At 41.4% G+C, this 21,506-nt stretch overlaps 2 protein-coding genes across 3 annotated transcripts in view; one reads left to right on the forward strand and one right to left on the reverse strand.

Moving 5' to 3' along the window:
* FAM118B (family with sequence similarity 118 member B) overlaps window positions 1-5,036 on the reverse strand; it is a 98,418-nt gene extending 93,382 nt beyond the window's left edge. The window contains exon 1 of one of the 2 annotated variants that reach the window (XM_027835259.1): window positions 4,954-5,036. The gene's annotated coding sequence lies outside the window, so the exon portion shown is untranslated. The remainder of the gene's footprint in view (window positions 1-4,953) is intronic. The other variant, XM_027835260.1, reaches the window with a different exon arrangement.
* A 161-nt stretch (window positions 5,037-5,197) lies between these two features.
* On the forward strand, window positions 5,198-21,049 carry RPUSD4 (RNA pseudouridine synthase D4). The gene is made up of 7 exons (XM_027835144.1): window positions 5,198-5,388; window positions 10,152-10,317; window positions 16,786-16,987; window positions 19,462-19,555; window positions 19,634-19,778; window positions 20,113-20,210; window positions 20,530-21,049. The coding sequence occupies exons 1-7, from the start codon at window positions 5,200-5,202 to the stop codon at window positions 20,728-20,730; spliced, it is 1,095 nt and encodes a 364-aa protein (XP_027690945.1). The 5' UTR covers window positions 5,198-5,199; the 3' UTR covers window positions 20,731-21,049.
* The last annotated feature ends 457 nt before the right edge of the window (window positions 21,050-21,506 follow it).

Genomic DNA, 21,506 nt, shown 5'->3' on the forward strand with positions numbered 1-21,506 from the left:
TTTTTTTTACTGATAAGGGTGCATGATCAAAAAAGTTTGCAGACCATTGTCTTAGAATGCCTAGGTTCCTTCAAGACTCAATTTATGTGCCATATCCTGTAGGAAGCCTTTTTAATCTTCTTAGCTCACTCCTCTGCAGACACCTTTCCCCACTATCACGTATACTGGTTATCTGATTGGAGAATGTAAACTTTCAAGACCAACACTATTTTTTATTTTGCCCTTGTATTCTCTAGTTCAGTCCTGCACAACTTGTGCCACTTGCAGCATACCTAAGGATTTCCTCTCTACATACAAAGGATGTTTTCCTCTACATTTTTCAAAGGCTACCTGAAATCCTTTGGTGGGCCACAAGTTGTGTAGGCCTGCTCTAGTGCTTAGCACATTATCTTGTATGTAGTAGGAGCTAAATAAATGCTTGTTGGATTGCACTAGATGATTGTGACACACCAAGGAGACCTCTTCAATTATAGTATGAACTGGGAAATATTGTTATAAGCTATTAAATTAAGCCTTTACTTTTTGCAGTAATATTCTGAAGGTCATTAACATGATATGTCCATATCTATGTAATAAGCCATATTATGACTGCACTATGCTATCTACACTACTTATGGTATTAATATGCCACTATTATGGGATTTTGGTTCTACTACTGGTTTGCTGGATTATTGGTTCTATGTAAGAAAGCAGACCAGAAAAAAAGTCCCTAAAAAAATGAAAGAAACTGGTATTTGTTCATGTATTGGTTAGGAAACAGAGCAGAGAAAACAATAAAGCGCAACAGTTAAACAAATAAACAAGGCAACAATGCCTAAAAGAGAAAACCCAAACACAAGTGAAATTAAGATACTACTAATTTTTTTGCATGAATTCTTTCCTATTGCGCTCAGATACCTACCCCAAACAATTTGTCTTCAAGTAAAGGGGAAGAACTTGGGAGAATGTAATCTAACTGGCTAATTACAATACATTGCCAAAAAGCTGGACTATGTTACTAGTAAAGCACTTCGAAATGCAAAATTTTAAAATCAAAAGGACTTAAAAGCTCCTACTCCAGAATGAATTAACCTGTTTTTTCCTTTCTGGAGTACCTCAGCCTGAAGCTTAAGCACAAATTCTCTGAGACCTAGAAATGATACATGAACTGAACTTTTATATTCCTGCCACAGAAAGTCCAGTGTCTGTAAGAGTGACATTTCATGTTTGGAATAGAGATGGATTAAGATAGAAAGTGACCTAATAAAGAGAACCATCACTTCATAATGAAAATAATTTTAAAATACCAATCTAATGTTATAAATTTCAATTCCAAAGTTCTAGTTTCAGTTCTGATGCTGCTATAGTTCCAAAACATTTTTTCCCTTCTGCTCGGGCCCAGAAAGACAACAAACTACAGGCGAGTGAGTTTTGTTTCTTTAAAATAATATATCGTATATAACTATTCTGACCAGTTATTCTGGAATCCAAGTCTGGACAATGTCAGTAAATGGAATAATCTCTCAGTTAACATTTCCCAACTTTCTCACAATTGCAGAATTTGTTGGAACACTGGAGGGAGGGAGGTAGTCTTTGTCTCTCCCCATTTCCTCTTTCTCTTTCCCCAAAAGTCAAACCACCTATGCATCTACAGCTCTTAATCCTTACCACTTTCTTTTCTTCTCATTATGTACTATTATTTCCACTTGGTCAAGAAAATTGGCAAAGAGGGGCAGCTAGGTGGCGCAGTGGATAGAGCATTGGCCCTGGATTCAGGAGGACCTGAGTTCAAATCCGGCCTCAGACATACAACACCTACTAGCTGTGTGACCCTTAGCAAGTCACTTAACCCCACTGCCTAGCTAAAAAAAAAAAAAAATTGGCAAAGAGTATCCAAAAAATCTAAGATGTCAGAAACTATATTTTTTAAGTAAACTATCCAAAGGAAAATGTTAGTCAGATCTCAGGGAAGTAATGTGGTACAGTAGAAAGAGCACTGTCTTTGGAATATTGGGACCTGGATTTGAATTCTGGCTCTTCCTTTTACTACTTCTTCCGAGACCATGGGCAAGTCACAATCTGGATCTTGATTTCTTCATTTATAAAATGGGGGTGGGGGCCTGGTCTAGATGATCTCTAAGGTCCTTTTCAACAGCTTTAAATCTATCATCTATTGCCACTTGACTTTTTTGTTATATATTTGTTTATTTGGCCTATTAGAAATGGTTGGATAAACGAGCTAATGACAGGAAAAGAAACTTGGCATTTAAATTTTGCTTATTTCTCTGACTGGATCAAGATGTAGCCATCTCTTGTATTCCACATCTCCCCATTTTTGTTTCCTACTTATCATTACCTTCTATAGTATACTTTCATTAAGATTCCTTCCTTACTAATTCCTGTAAGAGGGAGGCTATACATGGGCAAAAGTCTACCTGTCCTTGATACATCAAGGTAGTATCTCATATTACTTCTTTTGGGAAACCAAAAAAATTGAGAGGCCCCCCCCAACCCTCTTCCAGTAATCTACTCAATTAAGGATCTGTCCTTGGTACTCTGACCTTCCTTTAATCTAGCAGAGCTCATCCATTCACATTGCCTTATTTATCCATTCCAGATTAATTACTCCCAAATCTACATCTTCAATACTAAACAATCACCAGTGCTCCAGTCCCACATTTCCAACTACCTAAATGTTTACACTTGAAGTTCCTCACCAACCCCAACCAAAAGGCAGTGGAAAAAATATTTGGAGTCAGGAGTCAGGAAATTCTAATTCCAACTCTATTATCTAGTTCTGTGGCCTTGGGCAAATTACTTAATCTCTGGGCCTGCCTCAGTTTCTTCAAGTGTAAAATCAAAGGGCTGGAATGGCTGATCTCTGAGGTCCCTTTCAATACTAAATTCTATAATTCTATGCCCAAAATCTTCACTTTTCCTTCCCAAAGAGGTTCCTGTTCACAACTTTTGTCAAAGTACTATTTTTTTCTTCAGTCTAGAAACCTTGTAAATAGTTCCATTTATTAAACACTTTACTGTTTAAAAAATGCCCTTTAAATTCTACAAGGGAGGTAGAGGAAATAATTTTTATTTTTATTTGTACAACTGTGATGTCACTGGTATGGGGAACTACTGGCGAGGAAATTCTCTACACCAAAGCAGATTAGAAAGTGTTTTGCAACATGTCTTAAAAGTTGCATAGGGCACTGAGGGGTTAAGTGACTTGCTCAGGACCACATAGCCAAGAGGTGACAGAGGAGAGATTTGAACCCAGGTCTTTTGACTCCAAGGCTTGCTGGATCCTCTAACCACTTTATCTGCCCACTTTAGACTATCAGTTCCATTTTACAAATGAGGGAACTGAGGTTTAGAAAGATTACATAACTGGTCCACAGTAATTGAGTTAAGTGGCTGAATCAAGACTTTAACCCAAGTCATCTTCTGACTTTTGGGACTGGAGCTTTTCTCTATTACACCAAGTTGTTTCTCTACTTGTGAGAAGGTACTTTTTGTTTTTAAAAATAATTTTTTTGATATCTTTTGTTTTTACATAATCCACATTTCCCATTGTAGCCCCCCTCCTCACCCATCCCATATAAACAATTTTTAAAGAAAAAAGTGTTCAGCAAAACTAACATAAAAAAATGCAATATCAATCAACCAATAAATATTTATTAAGTGCCTGCTATGTGCTAGGCACTGTGCTAAGCACTGTTCCTTTTACTGTTCTTAATGAAGGTTGGGGGGGGGGCCTTAGACATTGCTTCCAACCTACCCACTCAGTTTCTGTCAACATGTATGGACATCTCCCAGGGGAGTTAAGCCATTGCTTATTCAGACCAAGAAAGAAACATTGTACATCTGGTTATCTAACTTCCTAAACTTTTCTATCTGCCTTTTTTCAAAAAGCAGTGGAACAAACTGAATTGGTTTTGATAACATTTGGTCTAGAAAGAAGGAAAAGATAGCAACATTTTCACAGAATTCTAGAGTTGGAAGGGAACCATAAAAGCTTCTAGTTTAACTTCTTTGCCCTATGCAGGATTTCCCCTTATATCTGCCAGCCTGACGCCTTTGGTGTAAAAGGCCTGGGAGTTGATAACATTTTTTTCACTATCTGATATTTTAAGATCCTTGCAATAGAAAAGCAAAGTACCTCAACAGAAAGATGGTATCATGGAAAGAGAACTGGATGGGAGTCAGAGTACCTGGGTTGTATCCCAGCCCTACACCAGTGACCAGTTACTCACCTTCTCAGGGTCTCAGTTTAACCAACTGGAAAATAAGGGAGTTGAACTAGATGGTTCCTTTCATTTCCCCATGCTATGATCTATGCCTATCTAGAGGCACGGCTGGCAATTATTTTTATTTGGGGAAGTTGTGCCTGTGTGTGACTATCAGGAATTTCATAATTTCATGAGGGGAACTAGAATTTGGAGGTGAGGTTAACTTAATACAAAGCAGAGAACCAGTTGATGTGTGTTTTCTTTTTTGATTGTGGGGTGGAGAAGCAGAAAAATCCAAGAAATGAGGTCTTAGGAGAGGACATGGGAAGGGATGCAGGGCTGGAACTCTGGACACGAGTGAAGGGGCCCTCAGGTACCCTGGAGGAGAAGAACGGGGGACATACCCCGGGCAGACAAAGAGGCGGGGAGTTTGGGAGCCCGGAGAAGGGTTCCGCAGGGCATCTCCGAGCGTCCGGGAGTGGGAGGGTCGGCGCGCAGAGGTGGCGGCTCCCCAGGGGTCCGCGGGCTGGCGCCCTCGCCGGGAGCAGCAGGGATCCCCGAGGAACGGTGGCGAGGGTCGCCAGGGAGGGAGCGGGGGTGGGGAGCTGTTTTTAAGTGGGGCTGTCCCCCGACGAGTAGTACCGAGGAAGCAGTCTCAGGGGCTGCGCACCCGGGGCCGCGGAGGACGAGCCGTGCCTGAGGCGGGCCCCCGGCGCACTTCCCCGGCCAGCCCCAAAATCCAACTCACCCGAGTCGCCTCAATCAGCCCGTCAGCCAGCCGCCGCCGCCGCCGTTCTCCAGCTGCTGCTACCGGCCCGCGCAGCCTCACTGAGCGCCGGGCGGCCTCACGTGACAGACCGGCCACCCGGTCAGCTCCACCCACCCGCCCGCCTCACTCTTTCCCATGTGACCGCATGGGGCCTCCCCTTTACACCCTCGCACCACCCCTACGCCTCTTATGGTAACCTTCCCTCCCTCCCTCATGACGGGCAAAATGGCTGCGTCCGCGAGGAGTGTGCTGAGTCTCTCGGCCTGGGATACCGGCCGCTTTTGGGGGCGGCACTTCGTCCTCGTGGCCAAGTGCTTGTGTTCCGCTACTGCCGCAGCTCGGCCTTTGAGTGCTCAGCAGCTAGCGGAGAACCTGCGAGCCAAGAAGCAAGAACAAAAAGCGAAGGAGAGGGAGGTGAGGGTGCCAAGACTACGACTCCCAGGAGGCAGTGCGCGCACCTGGCGGGGGCGGGAGGAGGTGGGGGACGGTGACCCCCAGTGTTGCGGGATCCGGAATTGGGGTTCTATGGAACAGCCGCCGGATCTCGGGCTCAGCCCTCCTGGTGCTTTTGCACCTGGCGGTCCTTTCTCCGTTTCTTTTTATTTTTAAAAGAAATTTAATTATAATCCACCCAGAGGCACTGTCGTGGGGTATAAAGAGCTCCAGCCTTGGATTCAGAGCTGGGTTCAAGGCCGGCCTTGGTCACACGCTGCCTGTGTGACAGCGGGCTAGTCTCCTCACTACTCGGTACTCTAGGCAACTCTTTAACATTGAGTTACTGAGTTCTCTGTTCTGATGAAATCCTTAGTCACCACCCCCAAAACACACATACAAACATACCAAGAAACAGATTTTTAAAATGAAAAATTTTACTGAAATTAAGTTTCATTTAAAATGAAAATGAAAAATAAAACTAATATCCAAACTATATTTTAATTTTAAAAATATGTTATTGATAACATTTGGACCAGAAAGGAGGAAATGTATTTATGCTTTTTTTTTGGACGTAACAGATAATTCCCAACAAACACCCAAACAAATCCCTTCATAAAACCTATTCAGGAAAGCAGTTTGTATCACCCTTTGTTAACAGAGGGGGTATGTGTCTTTGGACTTTGTTAGTATGAAGCTAACGTTGACCATCCTTGTTTTGTTGCCTCTCGGTAATGACTTTATTTACCTTGGTTTGGTCGGTTGTGTATGCTGTTGTGCTGCTCTGGGTTCTGTCTGTCACATCATACAAGTCTTGCCTGTCATGTTTCTCAGACTTTTTCATTCCTTATGGGATAGCAGTGTTCTATTACATTTGAATTGGTTTCAAGATCACACATTCATGCTCACCCTTTCGTCAATCGTTGGGCACAAATTTTGCTTACAGCTTTTTCATAACTTATGAACATTTTCAACATATGGTTCTTTTCTTATTGTCAGTTACCTTTGGGGGCTATGCTACCAGTAGTGGCATTTCTGCATCAAAGGGTATGCACAATTTAGTAATTTTGTTGTGTAATTCCAAATTGTTTTCCAAAACTGTGGAACTAATTCACAGCGCTGCCAGCAGTAGGGTGCCTCTTGAAAAGTTTTCATTCAATCCCTAAACATTTATTAAGTGCCTACTATGTGCCAATTTTCATGCTAAGCACTGGTGATATAAAAAGAGGCAAAAGACAGTTCCTGTCCTCAAGGAGCTTATGATCTAATGGAAGAGAGAACAGGATAAATAGGAAATAACAATTAATAGAGGGAAGGCACTAGAATGAGATTTCACGTCCTCACCTTTTTTGCTGGCATAATGGTGCTCCATTCTGATAAAGAAGTCTTTCCCATATACTTCCATACTTCAGAGGATTTGTAATTCCTTTGAAAGGACTCCCTCAAATGACACTGAGCCCAACCCATCCATGCACTCTCATTCCACTTAATTCTTATCCATCTTCTCCCAAAAATCCTTCACAAGAGATCCACTCAAGGTGCTCAGAGCCTTCTTCTAAAGTCTCTTGACATTAGCCTGTTAGCTACTCATCTGTTAGCCCATCACTTTCTCTTTTTTTTTTGCCTTTTTTTTTTGTTAGGCAGTGGGGTTAAGTGACCTGCCTAGAGTCACACAGCTAGTAAGTGTTATGTGTCAGAGGCCATATTTGAACTCCAGTCCTCCTGAATCCAGAGCTGGTGCCTTACCCACTCCATCACTCTCTTTTTGTTCAAGTAATCCATCTCTTTGACTTTAATTTCCTCTGTAAAATGAGGGGGTTAAACTAGATCAGAGGGGCTAAACATGCATTCCCTAGGCCAACAGGAACCAAATTAAAATGTAGTTCCTACCAGATGGTTTTCTAAATTAATACGTGGCCCGCAGGGATCCTTACGTACAATTTAGTGGCCCTTATTTCTTCTCATAAATCCTCCATGAGGGAACTACTCAAGATGTTGAACCTTCTTCTAAATCTCTTGACAGTACCCTGTTAACTGCCCATCCTGTTGGCAATATTGCTTTCATAAACCCCAACCATAGGTTATTCCCATCATCTACCTCCTTTGTTCTTATTAATGTGCTGCTAAATGGAGCTAGAGAAAAGTCATGAAACGATGGTTCCTGGGTCCACTGCAAATTTAAATTTCATATTCTCAACTGGCCCTTCACTGCAGCAAGGCAACCCTTTTAAACCTTCCTAACCAAATCATTGCTCCACTCAACCAGCAGTGGCTGTTACAAATCTTTTCATCCCTCTTCAGGTTCAACATGAGCATCCCTCCCTCACCCTCTCAGGGTTATTCTTCACCAAAAAAATTGAGGCTATTCATCAAGAGCTTCCTCTTTACTTCCATCTTCATTTCAGACAGTCTTCCTCACAATTTGAGATGCCCCTTTCTTCCAGAACCTTGTTTTTATAGGGTCTGATACCCAAATATGCAAAAGAGGCATGGCAAAATACAGATCTCATTGATTGACAGACCTTGTTCTTGAGGGCCAAAAATGACATATTAGCAGAGGGGTTACAGGTTGGGTGAGGCCTGGGGCTTCTCCACTGGCTAAGTGATCACAAGATGGTCATAAAATGGTCACCAGCTTATGATGGACAAGAAATAATGGTGTGGAGATACAAAAATAAATTGAGAGACTTTCCAAAGCTTCAAGGCATCCTACCCATGCTAGGTTTGGACATGGAATTTGAGTGAAACAGGATGGAGATATCTTTGTCAGCATTCTTGTGGTTTCTCGGGTGAGCCTCATAACTTGGTAAATAAGTAGTGAACATTACATTAAAGTTGCAAGCCCATTAGATTATCAAACTGATTGGAATAGAGTAGGGGTACAAATGAACTATTTCTCACACTCTCTTTTACATCCTGGCTTCCTTGGCCTTTAAGACTCAGTTCAAATTCTGTCTTCTACAAGAGGCTTTTCCCAATCCCCCCACTACTAGTGCCTTCTCTGTGAGAATACCTTCCATTTATACTGTATATATCTTCTATGTACATAGTTATTTACATATTATCTCACCCAGTAGGATGTGAACTCCTTAAGGCAGGGGCCATATCTTTTTTTGTATCCCTAGTGCTTAGCACAATTGGCTTTTAGTAAGGACTGAGTAAATGCTTTTTGACAGACTGACTGATTTAATTTGTGGGGTTTATTAAGCTCAAGTCACTTCCTATGTGATGTCTATTCTGATTCCTTCCCCCTTCCCCACTCTAGTTTGTGTGTGTGTGTATCCTTCTCTTTTGCTTTATATTTACTTACAGTGCAACCTTTGTGGTAAAGGGGCCTGTCATCCCCTATACCAACCATTGCCACAGGTGGGCAGTTAAACCCAAGAGCCACCATCGCAGGGGGTATAAACCCTATGGAGAAGAATTCTGCCATCCTCATTACCACCAATACCTTCTGCCATTGACAGGACAGGGGACCCAACTTAGCTGAAGCAGCAAAGCAATCTTGAGGAAGAAATAAGAGATGGCATGTTCCAGGCATGTCAGATTACCTCCCTGACCTCAGGCATCTTTCCTCCTAGACTCTGGTGGAGAAAGCCCAAGACTCTGAGCCTGAGAGGCCCAGGAATGGCAGTACCCCTCAGAATACTGGTCCTGTTCCTGGCCTGGCCTCCACAGCCATCATAGAAGGGAGAAAAGAGCTTCCCTCCAATACCAGCCACCTGCCAGTTGCTATTGACAGGCAGGTAAACCTGAGGCTCCTGGAATAGCAATGCCCCCCTATTACCAGCCCTGCTTTGTGCCTAGCTCCCACAGCCATCGTGTCAGGGAGCATCCCCTAGACGACAAAGTGCAGAAAAGAAAATTCTTATGGCCAAAGTCCTTGGCACTGTCAAATGTTTCAACATCAGAAGGGAATATGGTTTAATCAGTGCAACTGATATAAAAGGAGATGAATTACCATTTGCTTTCCTATTACCTTAAAGACCACCAAGCCTTTCTATCTGACCTACAGCTGAAACTGTCTATATTTTCTGTCCCTCCGTGTTAGAATGTGAGCTACTTGAGAACAGGAACTGTATTTGTAGCCCCAGCTCTTAGCATATACTTTGTACTTATTAAGTGCTTAATACGATTTTTCATTTATGTATTCATTCTTTGAGAGTTTTTCTACCTCCTTGTCTTCCACAGTTGATGTTGAGTCACAAATTACAGTTATTCTCATGGTGGTCTTCTTGCAAATTCTTATGTGTCCTGCAATACAAGGTGACCAAATGCATCATGAAACCTTTCTTGTTAGCCTGGGATATGTGATAAAGCACCATGTCCCACTCCTTTATTTGCTTCTTCAAGGAGAACCTATGAGCCAGCCTTCCATTTAGATGCAACTTCCTTCTGTCATCTGGTTTCATTTATGGTGAAAATGTCAAGATTGAGAGGATTCGGTTCCTCCAGTGGTATATTCACTTGCCCATCGTTAGTTGCAGATCTCGTAATTTTAGAGTACCAACTTAGGGATGCTTGAGAAACTCTGAAACTTCTGCATATAGAATAGGATTTTGTTGCTGCTATTTGTTAGTATATTTCTATGTTTAGTTGTATTTTTAGTATTTGTCATTTCTCATGGTGCAATTATATCGTTATTTTGATCTACCACAATATATTTAGCAATTTTCCAATTCTTCCTTAAGTCTTAGTGTGAACTGTTAAGGCCACTGTGAGTGATACCTTTTTTTCTCTCACAGGTGCCTGGAGACCCTGTTCAGAGGAGAGTGCAGGAGCTGAAACGTTACACTCAGCAGCTACAGAATGTCCACCCCAATGTGTTATCTAAAGCACTGAAGAGAGGGATCCTACATCAAGACAAGAACCTTGTTGTCATTAACAAGCCATATGGTCTGCCTGTGCATGGTATGGATCAGAGAAGGAAAAGATGAACTGAATTGAATTGTTGATGTACCAACTATATACAAAGCTCTGTGTTAGGTGTTGCAGGTACAAGAACAGAAAAATGACACAGTTCATACCCACAAGAAGTTTATATTCTGCTTGGCTAGGGAATGCAGTGCATTACACATATAAGAGTGTTAAGGGGTAGCTAGGTGGTGTAGTGGATAGAGCACCTGCCCTAGAATCAGGAGGACCTGAGTTCAAATCCAGCCTCAGACCCTTGATACTTACTAGCTGTGTGACCTTGGGCAAGTTACTTCACCCCAATTGCCTAGCCAAAAAAAAGAAAAAGAAAAGAATGTTAAAAGGTTGAGAGAGATGAGAATGAGGGAAACATCCAAACAACGTGTTTTGTCAAATTCTGAGTGAGAGAACACTGGCACACTTTCAGGGAGAAGGAACAGAGAAGGCCTCATGGAGGAAATGCCTATAATTTTTATAGGTGGAAAGGAGCTTAGAAAAAAATCAGAGATAGCAGAGTAGAGGAAGCACTTAGCTGAGCTCTTCCAACATTCCCCTTGAGACAACTTTAAAATAACACCTTAAATTCTGGAGTGGCAGAGCCAATCAAAAGTCAGTGAGACATTTTCCAACTCAAGGCAACTTAGAAGGTCAGAAAGAGAGATCTGTGACATGAGGATGGAGGCTGACCTGAAGGCTATGTGGATGAAACAGCAGCTTCAGGAGCTCTCAAGCCAGAGCTAGTCAGGGTACCTGGCAGTTGGTCAGTAAGAGATTATAGGGGACCCCTGTGCTAGCACTGGACACAGGACTAGACCAAACTTTTTCCCAGATCACATCACCTTGGAAACACCAAAAACTTCCAAACTCCTAAAACTAGCTCTGAAAACAGCAGGGTGAAAAAGGCTGAAGCTTGAGACGGTGTCTCTTCCCCTGTGAAAGAAGGTGGCCTAGCAGTCCCAGATTTCAAACTGTATTACAAAGCAGGGATCATCAAAACAACCTGGCACTGGCTAAGAAATAAAGTGGTGAATCAATGGGATAGATTAGGTACACAAGGCATGGTAGTAAATAACCTTAGTAATCTAGTGTTTGATAAATCCAAAGACTCTGGCTTTTGGGACAAGGAATCACTATTTAACAAAAACTGCTGGGAAAACTGGAAAATAGTATGGTAGAAACTAGGTATTGACAAACATCTCACACTGTATACCAAAATATCCCTTCCACGTCATGGGGGTTAAGGGTGCAGCGCCCCCGAGATCTGGAAAATCTGCATAAAATTTTTTGGCTCTCCTTTTGTACCAGGAGTCTGAATTTTTTTGTTTTTCTTTTATAGGGTGTTTACAATTCCTTACTGTAAAATCTGGCTTAAATATTTGGTCATAGGCTCTGTGTTGTCTGCTGGCCTTTGTGTGTTGTCTGTGGCTTCCACAAAACTTCCCATTTAAATTCTTATGCTGACTTGTGATATGTGATGTGGAAGGAATAACTACATGATTTAAACATAAAGAGTGATATCATAAGCAAATTAGGAGCATGGAAAATTTTACCAGTCAGATCTATGGAGACGGGAAGAGTTTGAGATAGAGGGGGTCATGGGAAGTAAAATGGATAATTTGGATTACACTAAATTAAAAAGCTTTTGCATAAACAAAACTAATACAGTCAAAATTAGAAGGAAAACAGGGAAAAATTTTTTACAGCAAGTTTCTCTCATTTCTCAAATAAATAGGGAACTGAACCAAATTTATAAAAGTAAGAGCCATTTCCCAGTTAACAAACGGTCTAAGAATATGAACAGGCACTTTTCAGAAGAAGAAATCAAAACTACTAATAGTCTTATGAAAGAGTGCTCTAAATCACTGCTGATTAGAGAAATGTAAATTAAAACAATTTGAGATACTGCTTCACCCCTGTTAGATTGGCTAACATGACAGGAAAGGAAAATGACAAATGCTGGAGAGAAGATGGAAAAATTAGGACACTAATCCACTGTTGGAAGAATTGTAAATTAGTCCAACCACTTTGGGGAACAATTTGAAATTATAAACCCAAAGGGCTATAAAATTATGCATACTCTGTGACCCAACAATAGCACTATTAGGTCTGTATGTATGCCAAAGAGATGAAAGAAAAGGGAAAAGAACCTATTTGTACAAGAATATTTACAGCAGCTTTTTTTGGTTGTTGTTGTTGTGGCAAAGAATTAGAAATTGAGGGGATCCCCATCAGTTGTGGAATGGCTGAACAGGTTGTGGTATATGATTGTGATGTAATACTATTGTGCTATAAGAAATGAGGAGCAGGAGCAGGATGATTTCAGAAAAACCTGGGAAGACTTATAAACTGATGCAAAGTGAAGTGAGCAGAACCAGGAGAACATTGTACATAGTAACAGAAATATATGATGATCAGCTGTGAATGACTTAGCTCTTCTCAGCAATACAGTGATCCAACACAATTCCAAAGGACCCATGTTGGAAAATGCTATCCATCTTCAGAGAAATACCTGATGGATTCTGAATGCAAATCGAAGCATACTTTTTAAAAATTTTCTTTAGTTTTCTTTTTTTGTTGGTATTTTCTTTTGCAAAATAGCTAATATGGAAATATATTTTGCATGACTTCACTTGTATAATCAATATAAAATTGCTTAAGGAAGGGGAGGGGATGAAAGGAGAGAGTTTGGAACTCAAAATTTTAAAAAATGATTGTTAAAAAAATTTACATGTATTGGAAAATATTTAATGAAATAAATAAAACCATATTAAAAAGAAAGAAATATTTAGAGGCAGCTAGGTGGCACAGTGAATAGAGCACTGGACCTGAAGTCAGAAAGACTTGAGTTCAGATTTGATCTCAGACACTCACTCACTGTGTGAACTTGGGCAAGACACTTAACCTCTCTTTTTCGCAGTTTCCTCAACTGAAAAATTGGGATTAAAAATAGCCATCTACCTCCCAGGGTTGTTGTGAGGATAAAATGAAATATTACTTATAAAGTGCTTAGCATAGTGTCTAACACATAATAGATACCATATAAATTCTGGTTATTGTTATTATTGTTGTTATGATTATTATATTTCACTCATTTTACAAATAGGGATATTTAGGCCCAGAGAGGTGAATTGATTTGCAATAGGGCACATAATATATTAGCAGTCTGGGATTCTCCTAGGAGTTGGAGCAACAATTGAGAATATCCGTTACAACTGTATATCAGACAAAGTCACCTCCCTGTCAGCTTTGAGCCAGTCAATATCAATTAATTGAATACCTACCTTGTACAATTACTGACAGTGAGTAGTACAGGATGCTCACAATCTAATGGGAGAAGCCTGGATATGTAGGCATATATACACAAAGACACATGAAGAACATACACAAAAGAGACATTGGCAAGCCTCACTTGGTGAGAGGCAGCCAAATACCTGGACCAAGTCACTTTGTATCCATGTACCTTGTTCCTTCATGTGTGGAATGAGGAGGCTACATCAGAAGACCTCTGAGGTCCTTTCCATCTCTGAATTCTAGTATTTTTTGGGATTTAGTGTAGAGGGTTTGAATGAGTGAACGGATTTATTCATTAAATCAAAAAGCACTAATTAAGCACTTGCTGTATGCTAGGCATTGTATCAGTTGCTAGGGACACAAAGATGAAAACAGAATAGCCCCTGACTTCAGGGAGCTTACATTCTTTTATGGGCAAGCACAATTCTATGTACATAGAAAACTAAATACAAACATACAGAATAATTTTGGGGGAAAGTCCCTAGCAGCTGGGGGATCAGGAAAGGAGGCTAACACCTGAGCTGAGATTTGAAGGAAGCTAGAGGATCTAAGTGGTGGAAGTGAGGAGAGTCTTCCAGGAATAAGGATAGAAGCGTGGACACAGGAGGCAGAAGGCCCTTGGTGAGGATCAGAAAATAGGCCAGTTTGATTGCAGTGTAGATAGGGAGAGTAATATGCAATGATCTTTAAAAAATGGGCTGGAGCCAAATAGCAAAGGACTTCAAAAGCCACCAAGAATTTGTACCTAGTGACAGAATAACCTACTGAAACTTCCTGAGTCAGGAGTGACAGGGTCAGAGCTGTGCTTTGGATATGAAAATTTGCAGCTCTATGGAGAATGGATTGAAGAGACTTGAGGAAAGGACACCAATTAGAAGCCTATTTCAGGCAGAAGGTGATGAGGTCTAGAACTAGGATGGTGGCCATGCAAATGGAGAAAAGGGGACACGTGAGATATTGTGGCTTTTGTGACTAAACTCCTTGAAAAGGACATCTGCAGTAAGTGCCTCCCCTTTCTCTCCCTCTCTACTTAATGCTGGACAGTCCAGCTTCTGACCTCATCATTCCATTGAAACTGCTCTCTCCAAGGTTACTAATGATCTCCTAATGACCTTTCCTCTATTCTCATTCTTCTTGACCTCTCTATAGCCTTTGACATGTTGATCATCTTCTCCTTTCTCTTTTCTCTCTAGTTTTTTGAGACACTGCTCTCACTTGGTTCTCCTCCCTATCAGAACTTGTCCTTCTCCTTCTCTTTTGCTGGATGCTCATCCAGTTAACACCCTCTAACCATAAAAGTCACACAGGGCTCTGTCCTGGACTCTCTTCTCCCACTGTTCTACTTCATTTAGTGATCCCATCAGCTCCCATGGATTTAATTATCATCTTTATGCTGATGATTCTCAAATATACCTATCCTGCTCTAATCTTTCTGCTGACCTCCAGTCTCACATTTCCAACTACCTTTCATACATCTTGAACTGGTTGTCCAGTAGATATCTTAAACTCACCATGTCCAAAACTGACCTCGTTATCTTTCCTCCTAAATGCTCTCACCTTCCAAATTTCCCTATTATTGTTGAGGGCAACATCATCCTCCCACTCCCCCAGGCCCAAAACCTAGTTGTTATTCACAACTCCTATCTCTTACCCCCCAAATCCAATCTCAATTTCACCTTTGCAACATCTCTCAAAGACATCCCACTTCTCTCCTCTGACACTGCCACTACTATGGTCAGGCCCTCATTGTCTCACACCTAGACTACCGCAATAGTCTGTCTGTGGATCTGCCTGCTTCAAGTCTTTCCCCACTCCAGTCCATCCATTCAGACACGAAAGTGATTCTCCTAAATAGCCTGTCATTCCCCTAATCAATAAACTCTGTCCTATCTAGACAGCTCCCTGTCACCTCCAGGATCAAATACAAAATCCTCTGGCATTCAGAGCCCTTCACAACCTAATTCCCCTCTTCATTTTCAGTTTTCTTATACTTACTTCATGCCAATTACCCTTTGATCCATTGACACAGGCTTCCTAGCTGTTCCATGAACAAGATACTCTACCTCTCAGGTCCTGGCATTTTTCCTGTTTGTCTTCCATGTCTGTAATAGTCTACCTTCTCATCTCTGCTTCCTGGCTTTCTTTGGGTACCAACTAAAATTACACCTTCTCTAGCAAGCCTTTCCCAAGCCCTCTTAATTCTAGTGCCTTCCCTCTGTTAATTATTTCCTATTTATCCTATATGTAGCTAGTTTTTACTTGTTTGTTTGCTGCTTGTCTTCCCCAGCAGATTGTGAGTTCCTTGAGGGCAGGGATTTTTTTCACTTCTTTTTATATCCCCAGTGCTTAGAACAGTGCCTGGCACATAGTAGGTGCTTAGTAAGTACATATTGACTGACTGGTATATTGTAGAATTAGATTTGATAAGCCATAGCAACTGATTGGATGCAAGGGAGAGGGACGAACTAAAGAGGACTTTGATGTTGCATAACTGGGTGATTGGAAGGATGTTGGAACCTTAATATAGAGGATTTAGGAAGAGGTAGATTTGGGGAGAGAGTGGGGGATGGAAATGATTTCTGTTTTGGACGTGTTGAGTTTGAGGTGCCTGAGGTACTTCCAGATGAGATGCCCAAGTTCTGGAGAAAGAGACTGAGGCTGGATATATAAATCTGGGAGTTGCCTGCATAGAGCTGATGGTTGAACATATGAGACTGAATTGAGTAATCAGTAATGACTGATGAGGTTTGTTAGGAGTTAAAGGAGGTAAGTGTGGAGTATTATTTCAAAGATTGGAAAGGAGACTCGTTAAAGTTTGGGTGGGGGATGGCAATAACATACATGAAGACTTAAAGCTAGAGAATAGTGTGCAGGCTTTAAGTGGAGAGCAAAATTATTTTACATTTCTCAAGCAGGATTTGCAGATCTTCAGGCTCCTTGAACGTAGACACCCTCTTTTTCCCCTCCCCCTCACTGCCCCAAATTAAGGACCCTGAGGTAAGAGCCATAGGTAGCTTTTGGTAGAGTGAAGAGAATGTTACTTCTTCCTACTGAGGTCCTTTGACAACTAACGGCTACAATCTTTTTTTTTCCCTCTTCCAGGAAAAGGTGTTATTTTCTAGTAGAATCCTTTAATTAGGTTGTTCATTCTTTTTTGTTCTGCCCTCTTCATAGGTGGCCCAGGGGTCAAGAGCTGTATCTCCGACATCCTGCCTGTCTTGGCTAAGATGTTATATGGCAACAAAGCAGAGCCGTTGCATCTCTGCCATCGCCTTGACAAGGAGACAACAGGAGTGATGGTGTTGGCACGGGCCAAGGAGGTGGCTCACCGAGTCCACGAGTTGTTTAAAACCCAGCAGGTGGCAAAGAAGTACTGGTAGGAACAACACTGGGACAGTTAACTCAGATGAAGGACTGACTTTTTGTCCATACACTCAGCAAATGTTTATTGAGCACCTATTGTGTGCAAGACATTTTAGGCACAAAAAATATATAAAATGTTCCTCCCCCCTCAAGGAACTCATAGTCTATCACTATCATTGCCCAATATTCTGCTCCCCTTTTCTCCCCTCCCCTAAGAACCCTTCCATATAGAACTTCATCTAAGAAAACAGACTGATGGAGTGACTGATTCTGACAGCACATGCCTTCCAGCTTCCTTTCATAACTGTGATATACCACCGCCTCTCTAGCAAGAGAGATCATTAGTCCTTTGGGGTTAAGATTGGCTTTTGCATTGATCTGCCTTTTCATGTCTTTTAGTGTTGTTTTCCTTTACTTTACTGTGGTTATTATGCTTATTATTTCACTATATATCACTTCATACAAGGTTTTCCAAAATTCCCTGAATTCTTTATATTTAATTCAAATAAATTTTTGTCTTGCAATAATATTCCATTATATTTATATATCACAGTTTGTTTATACTTTCTCTAAATAGGGGGCAACCAATTTTTCTTCAGTTTTTTTGCTTCTACAAAAAGTGCAACTGTGAATAGTTTGGAGTGAATGAGTCCCCTCCCTTTATCAAAACAGGGTTTTACATGAGTGTGGTTTGCACCAGTCCATACAGATGAATAGAAGTTCCTACAGATTTATACTTTTTTTTAAAAATTAATTTATTTATTTTTAAGTTTTCAGCATTCACTTCCATAAGCTTTTGAGTTGTGAATTTTCTCCCCCTCCCTCCTTGCCTCCCTCCCCAAGATGGCATGCAATCTGATTTAGGCTCTACATACTCATTCCTATTAAACATATTTTCACATCAGTCATGTTGTAAAGAAGAATTAGAACCAATAGGAGGAACCACAAGAAAGAGGAAACAAAACAGAAAAAAAAAAAACAAAAGAGCAAATAGTATGTTTTGATCTGCATTCCAACTCCAGAGTTCTTTCTCTGGATGTGGATAGCATTTTCCATCATGAGACTTTTGGACATGTCTTAGATTCTTTTTTTTTTTTTTTTTGGGTGAGGCAATTGGGGTTAAGTGACTTGCCCGGGGTCACAACAGCTTGTAAGTATCATGTGTCTGAGGCTGGATTTGAACTCAGGTCCTCCTGACTCCAGGGCCCATGCTCTATCTGCTGCACCATCTAGCTGTCCCAATGTCTTAGATTCTTGCATTGCTGAGAAGAGCTAAGTCTATCAAAGTTAGTCATTGCACAACGTGACTGTTACTGTGTACAACGTTCTGGTTCTCTTCACTTCATTCAGCATCAGTCCATGCAAGTCTTTCCAGGTTTTTCTGAAGTCCGCTCGCTCATCATTTCTTTTCTTTCTTTCTTTCTTTCTTTCTTTCTTTCTTTTTTTTTGCTTTTTGGTGACGCAGTCAGGGTTAAGAGACTTGCCCAGGGTCACACAGCTACTCATTATTTCTTACAGCACAGTAGGATTATATTCATATACCATAACTTGTTCAGCCATTCCCCAATTGATGGGCATTCCCTCAGTTTCCAGTTCTTTGCCACCACAGAAAGAAGTGCTATAAATATTTTTGTGCATGTGGGTTCTTTTCCCATTTTTATGATCTCTTTGGGATACAGACCTAGAAGTGCTCAGATTTATACTCTTAATGAAATATATTGGATGTACTGTTACATATCCATTGCTTTTCCTAGGATTTAGTCCTTACCCTTGAGCAGGGGATCTTGACGTGTGTGTGTATGTGTGTGTGTGGACCCCTTTGGCAGTGTATGGTACCCCTTCTTAAAATCATCTTTTTAAATAATTGAAGGAACTTCTAAAGAAGTAGTGAGAATAAAGATATATATTTTTACCATCCAAGTTCACAGAACCCCCTGAAATCTATCTGTAGACTCCTTCTTAAGAAGTTCTGCCCTTGAGGAACTTCCCCTTTGGAAAACTAAGATCACAAAGATGGTGGTTCTTGTCTGCCTGCAGTCCATATTAAGCGATGGATTGCTTAGGATGGGACGGGGGTGGTAAAAAACCATCTGCTGTTCTTTGAACCCTTTGTTCTAAGGAACACCTCCCTGATAGAATACTCTCTTTCTGGAAGGAAGCCTAAGCATACCAAGAAGGGCAAGCTGATGAGAGGGAAGCCTTATTCCCCTACAATTCAGAGAGGATACTATGTAGGAACAGTCCTTTTTTGTTTTATTTTTAGCCAAGAAGGTGGAACTGTTCTCTCTAGTCCTTCTGTCATCATCTTCCTCATTAAAAAAAAATCATTTACCAGTAGTCATTTGTGAATGGCTTTGTGCTAAGCACCCCAAAGACTGTACATGTACAGCAGATAGACTTACAGTTGTGTTATATAATTATAGACTTCCCTCCCCCCTCATCTCTGCTAGGGATATGTAATGCTTGTGTTCTGTCCCCTCCCCCCAGGGCCATCTGTGTGGGGGTCCCCATTCATTCAGCAGGAGTGATAGATATCCCTATCATTGAGAAGGAGGTGCAAGGCCAGCAGCACCACCATAAGGTAGGTAGGCTTCTTCTGTGCAGAGCTTTCTTTTCATCCCATTTCCTTGAAGTCAACTCTTGATCTGTCTGGCTTCAGATGACATTGGCACCCAACTACCGCATGGAGAATGGGAAAACCATGAAGGTCCGTCCAAACAGGCACGCTCATGTTGCTGTGACTCGGTATCAAGTGCTAAGCAGCACTCTGTCCTGTGCCCTTTTAGAGCTGCAGCCCATCACAGGTGAGGTCTTACCTTCTCAGAGTGAGTTAGCAAATCTAGAATGTTTCAAAATGTCTCGGTGCAGTTGTAAGTAACTAAAGCTTTTTAGACCCCTTATGAGACATTCCACACAGTGGATCAGTGAGTTCAGGGTGATTCAATATGATTCAGCAAACATTTAATAAGTACTTCTAATTGCAAGGCATAGTCCTAGGCTTTGGGGGAGATGCATGGTAAATGAGACATTGTCCTCAAGGTTTTCACTGTTTAGTAAGAAGATAGGACACATACACCAGTGCTTTGAATGAGATGGAATTTCTGGATCTGCTGTTTTTCTTTTTCCTCAATTATTCAGGGGTGAAGCATCAACTTCGAGTCCACCTAGCCTTTGGATTGGGGTGTCCAGTCCTTGGGGATCACAAATATTCAGACTGGAACAAGTTGGCTCCCCAGGTAAGAGGGCCCTGACTTCTTCTAAAGAACCACAAAAAGGGAAAAAAAGATTGTAGAACTCATTCTTTCTAAAAGACTCACAGCCAGACTGGTAGCACAGAAAGTTTCCCAAGGGTTATGACTTCTGGGTAGAATGGCCTTGAGACTATATCTAATCACTTCCCAGGTGTAGTTCGGAAAAAAGAGGCCTAACAATTGCTCTGTCTCCTAGGAAGGTTTCCATGGTGACGTCCTCAGAGCAGAAGCTCTCAGGCCCTTCCTGCTATTTGAGGATAAGTTTTCTCCATCCTTTTTCATGGGCCTCTCTTCTCTTATACAGAAGTTGTCTGTTGGCATCCTGAAGAAACTGGGTCTGGAAAAGACAAAGACCCGTTACCTTCCTCTCCACCTGCATGCCCAGCAGCTGATCCTACCTCCCCTGGCCTCTGAGAGTCAGGAACTTAACTTGGTTTGCAAGCTCCCCAAGTTCTTTGTGCGTTCTTTATCACATCTAAAACTGGAAATCCCTGAGAAAGACTGAGATTAAAGTGAGGTACTGAAGAAAGCATGCTATAGGACAACTGGACAATTTTTCATTGGGCCCATTGGCTTTGCTCTCTTGGAGCCAGTATTCTGTGAAGTAAGAGGGTTCAAGACATGACTTTCGAGGAGGAGGTCTTTATCGTCCTCCAGGTACTTTTGACTTTGAAGTTGGAGCTGCTGGCTGGGTTGACTTTCCATGGAATTAGAATCCAGCATCCAGATGTACAGTCAGGTTCCAGCCAATATGATGGGCTGAAGATTCTCAGTTGTTTCAGGTTTTCTTATATAAAACAAAGCTTACTTTCTGATAAGGTCAACAGGTTGTGGAGATGCTTGCTTTGTGGTTTTGTATTACCCCCTCACTTCACTGGAACAGAAGAACCCAGCCAAGCTAGGCAGATTGGTGTAAGTGGGGAGAATTAAATATAGGTAATCCCCAAGGACAGAAACAAGAACCAAGACCTATATTCTTCATACAATAAAATTCTTATTTAAATTATATGCTACTCACCAGGTAAGTTCTTATGTTTGAATGTCCATCATGGCTTAACCTGTGTCTGCTATGATGGCAAACAGTTTCATACAGCCTCTCCAGTGTCCCTCATGTGCCATCTTCTAGAAGGACCTCATAGGGGTCACAATCTTCCCCATTCCTACAATAAGGAACTTGCCCTTAACGGATTCTCAGGTTACCTTGATGGCTATTAGGGCATACCATTTAAGGCCATAAGCGTGAGTGTCATGGTCTTCTGGCAGCTCCATCCTTGCTGTCCT

The sequence above is a fragment of the Vombatus ursinus genome, unplaced genomic scaffold, assembly GCF_900497805.2.
Source record: "Vombatus ursinus unplaced genomic scaffold, bare-nosed wombat genome assembly UNPS02014813.1, whole genome shotgun sequence".
Taxonomy (NCBI): Eukaryota; Metazoa; Chordata; class Mammalia; order Diprotodontia; family Vombatidae; genus Vombatus; species Vombatus ursinus.